This window comes from Puma concolor, chromosome A2, assembly GCF_028749965.1.
Source record: "Puma concolor isolate L17-30 chromosome A2, mPumCon1.1.hap2, whole genome shotgun sequence".
NCBI classification, from domain to species: Eukaryota; Metazoa; Chordata; class Mammalia; order Carnivora; family Felidae; genus Puma; species Puma concolor.
Window position 1 is genome coordinate 172,136,701 of NC_141668.1, and position 13,392 is coordinate 172,150,092.

A 13,392-nucleotide genomic window follows, 5' to 3' on the forward strand; every position below is an offset into this window, starting at 1 on the left:
CCCCCGCGCCGCAGCGCCTCAGGAGCAGTGTGGCCAGGGGGACTGACTGAGGTCTGGGGCAGCCCCAGAGCAGACAGGGCCCCACGTGGCCCCTCACGGAAACGGCCACCGCAGGGCTCTGGGTGGCCACATGGGGTCTGACGCTGGCAGAAACAACCGTGACGCTGACCTTGTGGTTTCTTCCCGCGGGTTCTCCCGGCCGTGCTGGTTCCCGCCGGCTGGTCTGACGGGTCACCACGGACATGGTGGCTTAGCGAGACATTCACTTAGTACCTGATCAGTGGGCCTCACGGGGCTCAAACCCAGACGGGCCGGGGGCCTCCTCCAGGCCAGCTGGTTCCCCCTCACCCCGCTGCTTTCGCGGCTCTGGACCTTGTCTGTGAAATGGGGTGATGACACACATGGACCGGGGGGCGCTAAGTGTGGCCCCAAAGACGTCCCTGTCCCGGTCCCGGGACCAGGCACCTGTCATATCACCAGGCGCGGGTGACCTGGGGGCTCGGGGGGCCCAGTGTCCTCACGAGGTCCTCACGAGAGGGAGGCAGAGAGCCGGGCGGACCCCGTGCTGCTCTGGAAGCTGGAAAGGGGGGAGACGGGGCTCCCTGGGGCCCTGGGGGGAGCAGCCCTGCCCACGCCTGGGTGTCAGGACTTCTGAGCCCAGAGCTGTCAGAACCGGTGTGTGGTGACGGGTCCCAGCGGCCCCGGGAGGTCACACAGACATGCCAGGCAAGTTCGAGTCTGGGCAGCATCTGGGGGTGCGGTCACAGGCTCCCGACTCGCAGGGACCCTGAGAGGTGGTACCATAGGGGGCTCAAGACGGTGCCCCACTGAGACCTCTTCGTGGCGTCCCGGGAGCCGGGTGAGGACACTTCCCAGCCGTGCTGCTGCGGCCGCGCACCATGGGGAGGCTGGGTGAGCGGCCGGGGCCTAAGGGAGGGGTGGGGATGGGCTGCGGGTCTGGGGGCTCCAGCCTTAGCGCCCTGTCCCCACACCCCCCAAAACAGAAACCTCAGCCCCCTCGGTGTGGGCCCACAGCCCGCGACACCGGAACCTGCCCGCCGGCCTCCAGCATCACATGGCCTCACCTACTGCCCTGTGATGGCCAGCCGGACGGCCACCACCCCGGCTCCGCGAGGTGGCCTGGCCGGCAGAGTGGGAGGGGCACCTGGGGGGGGGGGCCTCGGTCACTGCCACACTCCTATCTCCAGCTCCTGCCAGAGGCTGTATACAGTAGGCACTCGGTAAGTGCAACAAAGGCAGCAACCATCTCAGGGCTTTCCGGGGAACTCGCAGCCCTGAGGTCGGTGCCGGAGTTGCAGAGGGGGAGCAGGTGGCAATGGGGCCAGACCCCGTCCGGCTGGAGAGGTGGCCCCACACGCCCAGGAGGCAGCTGGGGGCACGATGCCTGTCGGCCGGGTCCTGGCCGCTGCAGGAAGCTCCCTGCACGTGCTCCGTGGGCAGATGCTGGATAAACCGAGGCACGGGGCGGTAAGTGGCCTCTGGGGTCACCTCCGGGCCCTGCAGAGCCAGGCTTTGCCCCAGGCGGGCAGTTCCTACAGCCACGCACTCGTCCCCTCGCCGCCCTGCGTCCTGGCCTCCTGGACGGCTGGGACCGTCAACGGCCCGAGGCCTCCCAGAGGCGCCAGCACCGAACTGGGCGTTGCTGGTGTGGCCTGGCCGACCTCCCACCACAGGCCACAGCCAGGTTCCCCCTTTCCGGGCCGTGTCCCGCAGAGCTCTGAGGGAGCCACCAGCCGGTGACAGCCATGGGGCCCCAGGCGAACGAGCTGGGCCGCCTGCTGCTGGCAGTTTCTGTGGCCCTCACGCTGCCTACGGGGCCCCTAGGTAAGAGCCCCCGACCCCGTGCAGCTACTCAGCCCTCTGGGTCGCTGGCCCTCTCGGCCTCAGCTGGGACTGGGGGCCGGGGTGGAGGCCCAGGCCCAGGGTTTTCTGGAGTCCAGGCTCCCTCCCGGCACGCTCGAGGACCTCGTCCGGGCGCCTCGCCCCCACCCGACCCCCACCCCGGCAGGTGCCGGAGCCGCTCGCATCACCCCTCTGTCCCGCCCCTCCTGCAGGCTCCCGGGGAGCCCGGATCATCGGGGGCCACGAGGTGAAGCCCCACTCCCGGCCCTACATGGTGTCTGTGGCCTTCGAGGGCCAGCACCACTGCGGAGGCTTCCTGCTCCGCTCCCGCTGGGTGGTCTCCGCGGCCCATTGCTTCAGCCACAGGTGAGCCCACCCCGGGGGCCGCCCCCGCCGCTGCCACTCGGGCCCCAGGCCCCCGGCTCCGGACGGCAAGGGGGGGCTCGGCGAGAAGAGTGTGTGAGAGCGACGTCGTGGCCACAGCCGGGGTTGCAGCCCTGGGTCCGCTCCGGGTTTCCTGTTGAATAACCGCGGAGTTGCCACGGAAAATATTGGGGGTGGTGTTGTAACTGAGGGGGGGGCCGTAAGAAACGTAGGCAGTATCGCCCCTGTTCTAAGTACCTCGTGATAATATGTATTAACATTAACAGCGCGCCTATCTAGGTGAAGGCTGTAATTGAGGTGGGAACAGAAATAAACGTAATTATGGTTGTGGGGCCGCACCCCGTTCTGCAGACGGGGACGCCGAGACCCCAGGCTCGCTCTCAGTTGCCCCTCCCCCTGCAGGGACTCCCGAATGGGCCTGGTGGTGCTGGGGGCTCACGTCCTGCACAGCTCGGAGCCCACACGACAGGTGCTGGGCATCTCCACCGTCGTCAGGCACCCGGACTACCAGCCCACCACCCACGCCAACGACATCTGTCTACTGCAGGTGAGCCTTGGGGGGCACCGGACGCGGGTCTGGCCCGTCCCTGGCCACCCCCACGTGTTTTAAAAACAGCTGTAAGGTCCTGTGAGCACCCGAGTCAGATTATGTCCCGCCTCTGCCCTCTGTGCCTCCCACATTGCCCCCTCGGTGCCCCCTGGGGGCAGACTGAGCCATCAGTGTTGCCCCCGTGCCCCCTACGCCCGGGCCTTTGCACTGGCTGCGTCCCCTCCAGGGCGCCGTTCCCCCAGACACCACATGGCTTTGTCCCTCAACCCTTCCCAGTCTTCCCTCAAAAGTCCCCTCCTCTGGGGCCTCCCTCGAGAAGCCCCTGTCACCTGCCCTCCCCCGGCCCCCCCCATCTCCCCATCCCGTCCCTCTGTCCCAACTTCCTTGTGTCCCCCACAGCTGAAACCATTTGCTTCTTCACCAACGTTCACTGCTTCCTCCTCCAGACTTGGAGCACAGGGATTTTTATCTCCTTATGGCCGTTTGTAGCGCACGGCAGGCCCCGATGTTCACGCTGAAAGGGGAAGCGCGTGAGACTCTAGGACACCAGATACTCTGGTCGCTGCCCCCCAGGCCCTTTGCGGGGTTTCCGGGCAGGAAGTGGCTCCTTCCCTCCCTGCCCACACAGGTGCGTCCTTTCTGAGCGCCCACCCCCCACCCCTGCCTGCCTGGGGGTCGCCCCCCGCAGGACGCTCAGGTGCCCCAAATTCAATTCCAGGGGCCCCCAGGGCCTCCGTTTTCAAGGGAAAACACCTCAGGCCTGCTGTCCAAATGTGGTGAAAGGTCAAAACAGAGATGCTCAGCGTAACAGAAATAGGTTCCTGGGAACGAGAGGGTTGGGGGCGGGGGCTGTTCTCCCAGCAAAATGCAAAGGGGGCAGCGAGTATCCGCGGCCAAAGCTGGCATGTGGGTTTTGCTCATCTGCGAAACCCCAAAACCTGGAGCCCACAGCTCTGGTCACCCGTCCCGTTACGCAGCTGGGGAAACTGAGGCTGGGGTACGGTCAGGATATGGCCACGGTTAGGGAGTGAGTACCAAAACCAGGGGCCCGAGTCATTCATCCCATAAACGCTGACTGAGCGCCCACCAGCTGTTTTGGGCCCTGGACACCCCAGGGCCGGTCCCCTTAGAGCTTCCAGTCCAACTCGGTGGCAGCTGGGCACATGGAACCTGGCCTTGGCAGGGGCACATGGAACCCGGAGGAGGCTCCTGTCCTATCCTGGGAGTCTAGGAAGGCTCCCTGGAGGAGGTGGCATCTAAGCTGAGACCTGAAGGCTGGATAGGGAGGGTGTTCCGGCGGGGGGCGGGAGGGGGGAGTGGGGGTGGGGTGGTGGGGACCAGGGAATGACAGTAAATTCATTCTGGGTAGAGGGGAGGGCTGAATGGTGAGCCAGGACGTATTGTCCCAGGAACAATGGGGAGCCATGGGAGAGCTTGCGAGCAGGGGAGATGCTGGTTGGAAGGACACCGCTGGCAGCTGGGGAGGCCAGCGTCCTGGTCTGAACGGGTGAGGCCTGATGGGCAGGCCCGCGTGGCAGCAAGAGGCTTTCCTGAGCCTCACGGCAGCGGCTGCTGACTTCTCGCCATGAGGCCACAAAGAGCCAAGGCGTCATGATGGGTAAACTGAGGCAGGAGCACTGATGGGTGGTTGGGGGTAAACCCAAACTCAAGCGGTCTCTCTGCAGCTCAACGGCTCTGCCATCCTGGGTCCTGCGGTGGGGCTGCTGAGGCTGCCACGGAGAGACGCCACGCCACTCAGGGCGGGGGCACGCTGCCGGGTAGCTGGCTGGGGCTCCGTATCCGATTTCGAGGACCTGCCACCCGGGCTGATGGAGGCCGAAGTCCGCGTGCTGGGCCTGGACGTCTGCAACAGCTCCTGGAAGGGCCAGCTGAGCCCTGCCATGCTCTGCACCCACAGTGGGGACCGCCGGAGGCGTGGCTTCTGCTCGGTGAGACACTGGGTCCCCACCCTACCTTCCTGCAATATGGGCAAACCGAGGCCCACAGACAGGGTTAGAGAAGGCAGAGGCTTGGGAACTAAGTCCTTAAGCTCACCTTTGACCAGATGAAGCCTCACTGAGACCCTGGAAGGACAAAGACTTTTCCGAGGTCACAGGGCTGTCACGTACAGCTGTGCAGATCGCGCATCGCACAAAGGGCTACAGATTTGTGTATTTATAAGCAGCGTTCAGTAGGGGGCAGTAACAGATCTCCGTCAAGGAGTTCCTGCTCCGGAGACCCTGCGTGGACTCTGGGCAACCCTGGCCCTGGTGCCGAGGGAGAAACAACCTGGACGGTTTTTTTGTTCCTGGCAAGAGAGTGATTCAAAACAGATTCTGGAGTCCAACCGCATGGGTCCAAATCCAGACTGTGACACTTCCCAGGTGTGTGGCCTTGGAAAAGTCACCTCACTTTCCTGGACCTTTCTTTACCTGTAAAACTGCCACACTAATAGTACCTACTTCCTAGGGTCAGAGGTGATTTCAGATTACAGTTAGGGTGATACAACTGGGAAGGGGAGAGGAGGGGAGGAAGCGGGAATTTTAGGGTGAGTATTCAGGAAGGCTTCTCAGAGGAGAGCACCTTTTGAGCTGAGACTGGAAGGAGGCTTGAGGAGATCTGAGGGAAGGCATGCCAGGCAGAGACACCCATCACAGGGCTGCCATGTACAGCTGTGCAAGTTGTGTACTGCACAAAGTACTGCAGACTTGTATATTTATACCAGCAGTGTCCAATGGGGGCAGTAACAGGTCTCAGGGATATGGAAAAGCCCAGAGGCCAGACCAAGCTTGGTTTGCTTCAGGAACAGCCCAGAAGGCTGGTGGGTCAGGAACCTAGGGAAAGGAGCGCAGACAGATGGGTGGGGGCTAGATGCTCAAGTCCCTCGAAGGCTGTAAGTTTAGTTTTTGCTGGAGGAGCGCTAGGAAGCCTCGGAAGGGTTTCGAGGCAGGGAGGCCAGGGAAAGAGGCCCAGAGATGGACCCCTGACCTTGCCTTTCCCTCCACCCCCAGGCGGACTCTGGGGGACCCCTGGTGTGCAGGAACCGGGCACATGGTCTGGTCTCCTTCTCTGGACTCTGGTGCGGCGACCCCAAGACCCCTGATGTGTACACGCAGGTGTCTGCCTTCGTAAGCTGGATACAGGATGTGGTTCGAAGGCCCAAACGGGCCCCAGCCCAGTCCACTGCCCGGGACCGCTGGGTTCCTGCAGGAGTTGCCTGAACCCCAACAGCACGGGGTCCACAAATGAGGTGGTAAATGATTCAGATAGCTCCTGCCTGGAACTTCCATGGCTGGGGCAGGGCATCCGTGGGCCCCCAAACTCCAGGAAGCCTGGTGTATCCGTGGGGTGGAGGGTGGGGTAGAGAGGGCACCGGTTCCAAATGCAAAGGGCCAAAATGACCAAATAAAATGTTAACTGAATAACCAGACACGACGATTCACCTCCAGGGCCCATCCACGATCCTTCGAGTTTCTGTCTCAGCGAGGCCAAGGGTCTGGCTCGGCCACAGCCTCCCTGAGACCGTGAGCTGCTTGCTCAGAGGCCTCATCTGGTCCTCTGGCTTCGGGACCCAGGCCCCTCCCCGCCCTCCTCACCACCGGCCCTTCTGGATTTACCGACCCCCACCCGACAGCCTGCATTCAGGACAGCCCCTTGGCCTTTGCCCAAGCAGTGGCCCAGCCTAGCACATCTCTCCCTCGGCCTCCAGCTAACCACACCCAGGCATAGATGGGGAAACCAATGGGGATGGGGGGTCTCCTGGTCCTCTGTGTAGAGTCTCAGGCTGGCCTGGCCCCACGTGAAGTCTGTTATTCACTGAAGAAAGTGCTGGCATATGGCCACGTCTGGGTAAGTCCCAGCTGGTGTTATGCTCGTCGTATTATTTTTAACGGTGTTATGGCGACCCTCACACCCCCAGCCCTTCCAGGCCAGGCCTCTGTTTCTGGAGCCTAAACCCGGTGGCTTCTCTGGAGTGCCCTAAGCCATCTTGACTGCCTCTTCTGCCTCCTGCCCTACGGAGGCTTCCTTTCTCCCCCCGGCCTCACCCTGCACCTCACCTACCTCAGCCCTCTCCCGGGCTGCCGCCCACTGCCCAGAGGCGGCCACTGAGGCCCAGAGACAGAAGGCATCTCCCCCAGATGCTCCCAGAGCCCCCCACTCACCACCCTCACAGCACCCTAGGCTTCCGACTGGGTGGAAGCACTAGCAAGAGGAGACTGCACAGAGGCTCAGAGAGAGGCAAACCAAGGCTCGGACACCCCGAAGTGGCTTTTTATAGTCTTTATTTCTTTGGTGAGGCAGGACCCCAGGGTGCGGAGGTGGCCTCAAGGGCACTTTTCTGGGTGTCACAGGTAAGGCACTTCCGAGGGGCCAGGAGAGGATGAAAACAACTGGCCCCTGCACGGCTCACTGCAAACGCGGGGAGGTGGGCTCCTGCCTGTTGGGCCCCCCGTGTCCGGTCTGAGCCTCTGCCACATGCAGACACGGGGAGGTGACACTGAGCAAACAGGAGGCAGCGACCCTGCCCAGAGCCAGCATCTGGCAGGTGTCAAAACTCCCGGCCGGCTGGTGGTGGAGGTGGGTCCACCTGGAAACTGGGCTTAGAGGCTCGGCCAAGGCAAGTCTCATGGGACCGAGGGGTCCTGGTCTGGACCTTCCCTTCGGATGGAGCAGCAGGGACGAGGGGTGCCGCTAAGACATACAGCTCTAGGAGGCAGGGTGTGCAGTCGGCCTTGGCACACAAACCCCACGGTGGGTGAGCAGGGGCTCTTTGTGGGCCCCACTGGGTCCCGCCCAAAGCGCACTGGGCACCAGGACACATAGTGCTCTCTTCTGGCCTCTCCCACCCCAGGAGACACACTGGGCTCTTCTCAGGAGCCACCACAGGACGTCCTGGGGAAATGGAAATGGAGGCACTGAGAAGGTAGGGCCTGGAGTCCTTGAGCTGCTTGTGGACAGCGGCTGCTTCCTTGGCCTATCTGGGGCCTGGGCAGGTTCTGCGGCTCATTTATACACATCCGGGCTGCGGACCCCTTCGTTACTCCCAGTCTGCGGTCTAGAAGGCGGGGGTGCCTCTTCATTAATTGCTGGCAGGCAATCCCCAGCCCTCTCCGTGGTGACCATAATTTAAGCTAACCCCTAGAGCAGAAGCATGGGGGTCCTCCTGCCTGGAGTGGGAGCCCCACCTACCAGCCCCACTCCCAGGCCCCCTTCCCCCAATCCTTCCAAGGTATTGTCAGGGGGCTCCAGGGCTCCTCCTAAGTGGTCCCGGCCCAGGCTCTGGGGAGTGTCCATGGGACATAAATTAGACTCGGCTGTGGCAATAAATAAAACGGGGAGGCCTTGAACGCCAGGCCCAAGCCGGCCCCACGGGCTCACACGAAGTTCTCCTCCTCCGACTCCGACTCCGCATCCGACGGCTCAGGGGTGCCTGAAGAGCGGGAGGGACGAGAAGAAAAGTGGGGGCGCGGAGAGGGGCGGGAGGTTGGGCCCCACCGCTGCTCCCCGCTCCGCGCCACACCTGCACAGCTGCCCGGGTGGCGCACGCCGATGGAGCGGCCCAGGAAGCAGGTGGCCTGGCGGAGGTGACACGAGGACATGTAGGTGACGTTGTTGTTGCCGCAGAGCTCCTGGCCGGGGCTGGAGGGCGCGGGACAGGGCGCCGCGCGACACACCACGCAGTGAGCGCTGCCGGTCTGGTCCACCACGCACGACTGCGGGCGCGGGCACATCACGTGCGCGCACGACTCTGCGAGCGGGGAGCCAGGACCGGTCAGGGGCGGGGGCCAGCCCGCCGCAGGTTCCACCCGCAGGCCCCGCCCCCGGCCGCGCCGGAAGCCACACCCCTTCCGCGCGCCCCGCCCACTCTCGTTCCACACCCAGGCCCCGCCCCTCTGGTTGCACCCGCAAGCCCCTCCCTGAGTCACGCACCCCAATCTCGCACCCCATGTGAGCCTCCCTTCCCGAAACCCCACCCCGCTTTTCCTCATTCCGACCGACCCCGGCAGAAGACCCAATCCGGAGGCGCTGTCCCTTCGCTAGGCCCCTCCCTCAGAGCGCCGCCAGGCCCCGCCCCCCGCAGGCCCCGCCCCCACCCCGCCCTCACGTACTGCGGCAGCGTCCTGGGTACATGACGCGCAGGTCCGGGTGGCCGCGGCAGCGCGCGGCGCGCAGCTCGCACTCGTCGCGGTAGGTGGCGCCGTCGGAGCCGCAGACCTGCAGGCGCGCCGGGAGCCCAGCGCAGTCGGGCGCGCACTCGCAGCGCGGGCGGCCCCCCTGCATGCGGCACGTCTTGCCGGGGCCGCACTCCACGCCCTCGCACGAATCTGCGGACACAGGGCACGCGCGCGTGGTGGTGGTGGTGGTGGTGGCGGTGGTGGTGGAGAGGTGCGTGGCCGAGGCCGGGCGTCCTCGGAGCCCACGGCACCCCCGTCCCTGCTCTGACGCCGGAGGCCGGGCGGGAGTCCGGGAACCCCGGAGAGGACGACTGGTTCAGAGTCTGGGTGCGGGATCCGTTGGGGACCAGATCAGCCACGGTCCTGGTGGACCGGGAGTCGAGGCTGCGCCTGGGCTTGGGGTTCTGTCTGGAGTTGGGGCTCGGAAAGGGCGGGAGTGGGTTGTTTCCGCTCGGTTCTGGGGGTCCAGGAACGAGCTTCCAGTACCCAGTCCCGGTGTCGCTCCGCAGCTGGGCCACCCGCCGGGGCTGGCGTGTTCCCTGATTTACGCGCGGTTATGGGAAGGCCGGCGCGGGGCCCGGCTGCGTCATCAGAGGGGGGCCCCACCCCGTCCAGGAGCGGGCCTGGGGAGGACCGGCCGCGTCTGTTCCCCGGGCCTGCCAGGACCAACCCAGAGGAGCCGTCGGGGAGGGTGGGGCGTTGGCACCTGGCCTGAGGCTCATTTTCTGGGGAGGGGGCTTCCCACATCCCGAGCCCAGTGAGCCCAGGGGATACCCCTCCCCGCCAGCCCTATTTCTCAGGGAGGGAAACAGGTCTGGCCAGGGCAAGTCTCTCCCTGGGGTCTTCGCTCCCCCCCCCCCCCACCCCAGACCTATTACTGCGCTGCTCCTCTCACAGGCCCTCCCAGGCTCCTTGCGGTCTCTCAACCACCCCTAGGAGGTGATGACACTTCATTAGCATTTTACAGAAGGGGGAAATCGAGGCCGTGTCACAGCTGTGAGTGGAGGAGAGCCAGGGGCCCCTCAGCATGAGAATCCCAGGCCAGGCCCCAGATGGAACCCCCCACCTCTGTTGCTTGTGGACCTGGAGGGCAGACTTGAGCTCTTGAGTTCAGCCTCAGTTTCCCTGTGTGTAAGTGAGGCTGACTGGGGTACCCACCTTACAGGGGGAGCATGAGCATAAAATGAGCTGGTGCACTGGTGCCCCCAACCAGGCAGAGGCAGGGCATGTGGGCCGCACCTGGGCACCTCCCACGCTGCCTGCCCACACACACATCTGGAAACGCTCCCCCTGGGTGGCTTCACAAGCAGAACGGAAGTGGGAGAACTGAGTTCCCTTCCCCAAGGCCAGATGAGATGTGGTGGTGGGGGGGTGATCTGGACCTTCTCATGCCCAGGCCAGGCACTTTTTGAAGTCTGTCCTCCCCCTGCCAGAACCCAGAGTAGGTTCTGGAGGGAGCCAGCCAGGGCACATGGCAGTGAGTCCAAGACCACCCAGCCAGGCCGAGCGGGGATTAATCACATCCCAGTGGCCAGCTGGGCTCTGGGCTTGGCCCTCAGCTCCAGCCTCCTCCCTGCTCCCCTGCCCTGACCCCACCCACTAGAGCCTGATCCCATACTTTCTCCATCTGGCAAACTCCTAATCACACTCCAACACCCTGGTCCTAATGCCCACTTCCTTCAAGCCATGCCTCACACTACCTCTGGGCCCTTGCAGGTTCAGCCCCGGCCAGAGAGGCCTGGGAGGATCCCCAACCCCTTCCTCCAGGGCAGAGAATGTGTCTTGGCTTATTCACTCAATCATTCTGCCTTCAAAGAGCTCCTAGGCTGAAGAAAGAGGCAGCATTTCTCAGGACACGATCCAGAAGGGACACGCTTATGAAACATGCATCTGTGGCCCCACCACAGATCGCTGGAATCTGGGGTGATGGGGAGATCAAGTGTTTGGGAGCACTGCCTGTGGAGTCACAGACCCCAGTGGCCAGTTAGGAAAATCCATCTTCCTAGGACTTGGGTGTGAGTCGGGTCTACCAGGTGGGGTGCAGCTGGGAAAGGCCATCCAGGCAGAGGGCTCAGCATGGGCAAGGGCCTAGAGGCTAGAAACCAAGCTGGGGAGTCCTCCAAGCTTCCTCCTGAATCCTCAACAGAGGGAGGCTGAGGCCTGGAACCTCAGGTCCCCTGTCTCTCTCCGAGCCCCGGGTCCCCCCACAAACACCCTTCCTAACAGCCATACCCCCAAGGCGGGGAGCTCATTCGCAGCTGCCCCACCTGCTGCGCGGTGACCCTGACCCGTGGCTGATGCCCAGGAGCTCACCTTTGCAGGGGAGGCAGTGGACAAGGCCCAAGAAGCCCAGAAGGCTGATCTTGTTCCCCGGGTGAGTGAAGTTGGACCAGGCGGTGTCAATGTTGCTGGTGGCACAACACTCGGCTTGGCTCACGTCAGTCTGCAGCACCAGACTGCAGGTGGCCTCTCGGCCCTGCTGGAGCCAGCAGACGCCGCCTGTGGACAAGGGGGACAGCGACCACTGGACCAGAGGTGCCCTCCTATGCCGCTCCCAACGCCCAGGCCTTCTACCCAGCTCCCCACCCACGGGGGATGCATACAGTTGGTGCTCGGTGATTACACGGGGGATGATTTTGCTCCCAACTTGGGAAGGAGGGGCAGAGACCTGCACAGGTGCTCCCATCCCAGCTCTGCTCTCGATCCCTCTGGGATTCCTCCTCCTCTCTGAGCCCCACCCCACACACAACCCTCACTCTTGGTGGGAAGCTGTTCCTACCCCACCCCCGACCTTGCTCCAGGCCCCCAGGCCCCCAGGCCCAGGCCTGGCGTCCTGCCCAACCAGTCAAACACTCAGAGCTCGACATGCCGGGGTCAGTGGGCCCTGGAGCCCCCTCTCCGCCTCTGCCCTCTGTCTAGACAGGGCCCGAGGGCACGCAGAGCCCCCCTCGCCCAGCAGCCCCCCCTTGCCTGGCCCGCCTCTTACTCACTCCAACTTGGGAACATTCTCCTTGCATGAGCTCACATCTCCCTGGGGACACGGCCTTCGGGGAGGGGGCTCAGCTCTCCCCTTCATGCGGGGCTGGGGTGGGGCTGCCGGGTGGGGTCGGAAGGCAGATAGCCCTCAATCCCTTCACCCTTAAATGGGGGCGGGAATGGCCCCAGCCCCCATCCCCGGGAGCTTGCTGGTTCCTTCCAGGGGGCAGCTCTGGGAACTCAGCACTCTGGCACCCGTCTTCTAAAAGGAGAAACTGAGGCCAGCGGTGGGGATATTCCTTGCCTGGCATCCCCTAACAACTGGCAGGTACGGGACTCCAATGGCCCGTCTGCCTAAGCCAAAGCTGGGGAGGATCTGACACTTCCGGTGGAGGTCCTGGGGCCTGCCACCCCCCCCCCCCCCAACCCACTCCCGCCTCTCTGGGGCTTCAGGACATAGATGGTTCCGGTTCGAATCCTGACTTGGCCACCGACGGGCTGTGTGACTGCGCCTCAGCTCCCCCATCCGGAAAATGGGCGTGAGAGTACACACATTAATGGGCTATCACATGAATTCAAGGAGGCGAGAGGTAGACACTAAGCGCTCAATAAATGTCAGCCGTCATCGAGACGACCACTCTTGACAATTGTGAAAGGGAGTCACGTCTGCTCTGCTGACCTCCTGGTGACCCTCCTTCAGGCCCTTTGGGGCTGGGGGAGGGGAGCCCCAAGCCCTCCCGGACTGAACCTGAGGAGGCCGCCCGATCAGCGGCTAGCACGGCCGCCGTGCCCCCAACGTCTCCCCCAAGGCCCGCATTCCGGGCAGGCCCACGTGGGTGGCCCACCCCGCCCGCCCCTTCCGGCCGCCCCACTCACCGGGCGCGGGGTCCCCCGAGCCCACGGAGCCCACGAAGCCCACGGCCCAAGCCAGGGCCCCCCAGGGCAGTGGCCACAGCGGCCCCGGCGTCCCGGGACGCATGGCGGACGCAGAGACGGCGGCGGCCCCCGCGTCGGAGGCGCGGGCGGGCGGGCGGGCGGCTGGGAGGGCGGCGGCACCGACTTCCCAGCGCGCCGCGGCCGGGCGCTCCCTATAAAGGTCCCGCTGGCTGCGGGCGGGGCCGGGCCGGGGCGGGGCGCGGGGCCGGGGCGCGCACGGTGTGTGCAGGGGCTGGGCCTGGCCACCCCGAGGGCAGCTGCGCGGGGGCGGGGGGGGGGGAGTGCGACCCGGGAGCCCGAGAACTCGCCCGGGAAGGTGTCCCCGTGGCCGGGGCGAGAGGGCCAGCCTGGCCCCTGGTGTGAGCTCCGGGGCTCACCGCGCGTTTGGGGAGGTGGGGTCTTCGGCCGGAGGGCTGTGGCTGAGCTCGCCGGGGACCCACGGAGAGCCGGCCTACGGTTCCGTGTCAGCCGCGTCGTGGCTTGCTTGCGGTCGCTCGCTCACGTGGC

The 13,392-nt window shown here is 64.7% G+C and overlaps 2 protein-coding genes across 5 annotated transcripts; one reads left to right on the top strand and one right to left on the bottom strand.

The window, feature by feature from the left end:
* Positions 1–1,260: 1,260 nt before the first annotated feature.
* On the top strand, positions 1,261–6,227 carry PRSS57 (serine protease 57). Its single transcript, XM_086699786.1, has 5 exons — positions 1,261–1,845; positions 2,076–2,229; positions 2,650–2,794; positions 4,483–4,746; positions 5,809–6,227. Exons 1-5 carry the CDS (start codon positions 1,767–1,769, stop codon positions 6,016–6,018), a joined length of 852 nt encoding a protein of 283 aa, XP_086555912.1. The 5' UTR covers positions 1,261–1,766; the 3' UTR covers positions 6,019–6,227.
* Positions 6,228–7,063: 836 nt separating this feature from the next.
* FSTL3 (follistatin like 3) lies at positions 7,064–13,021 on the bottom strand. Of its 4 annotated transcripts, XM_086699784.1 has the most exons (6): positions 12,826–13,021; positions 11,287–11,472; positions 8,908–9,123; positions 8,319–8,546; positions 8,177–8,228; positions 7,064–7,853 (listed from the first exon to the last, which is right to left on the bottom strand). In XM_086699784.1, the coding sequence occupies exons 1-6, from the start codon at positions 12,926–12,928 to the stop codon at positions 7,802–7,804; spliced, it is 837 nt and encodes a 278-aa protein (XP_086555910.1). In that variant the 5' UTR covers positions 12,929–13,021; the 3' UTR covers positions 7,064–7,801. The 4 variants fall into 4 exon arrangements, with proteins under 4 accessions (XP_086555910.1, XP_086555908.1, XP_086555911.1 ...); XM_086699782.1 differs by having other exon boundaries at positions 8,177–8,546; XM_086699785.1 differs by having other exon boundaries at positions 7,064–8,228; positions 12,826–13,020.
* Positions 13,022–13,392: the final 371 nt, after the last annotated feature.

What these genes read in the sequence shown, in the direction of transcription:
- PRSS57 (XM_086699786.1), top strand. Translation starts at nt 1,767, where the DNA reads ATGGGGCCCCAGGCGAACGAGCTGGGCCGCCTGCTGCTGGCAGTTTCT. An exon ending in GCCCATTGCTTCAGCCACAG is followed by an intron (nt 2,230 to 2,649) that starts GTGAGCCCACCC and finishes CTCCCCCTGCAG; the next exon opens with GGACTCCCGAATGGGCCTGG. An exon ending in GGAGGCGTGGCTTCTGCTCG is followed by an intron (nt 4,747 to 5,808) that starts GTGAGACACTGG and finishes CTCCACCCCCAG; the next exon opens with GCGGACTCTGGGGGACCCCT.
- FSTL3 (XM_086699782.1), bottom strand. Translation starts at nt 12,928, where the DNA reads ATGCGTCCCGGGACGCCGGGGCCGCTGTGGCCACTGCCCTGGGGGGCC. An exon ending in CCACTGCCTCCCCTGCAAAG is followed by an intron (nt 9,124 to 11,286) that starts GTGAGCTCCTGG and finishes CTGTGTCCGCAG; the next exon opens with ATTCGTGCGAGGGCGTGGAG. An exon ending in TCGGAGGAGGAGAACTTCGT is followed by an intron (nt 7,854 to 8,176) that starts GTGAGCCCGTGG and finishes CCCGCCTTCTAG; the next exon opens with ACCGCAGACTGGGAGTAACG.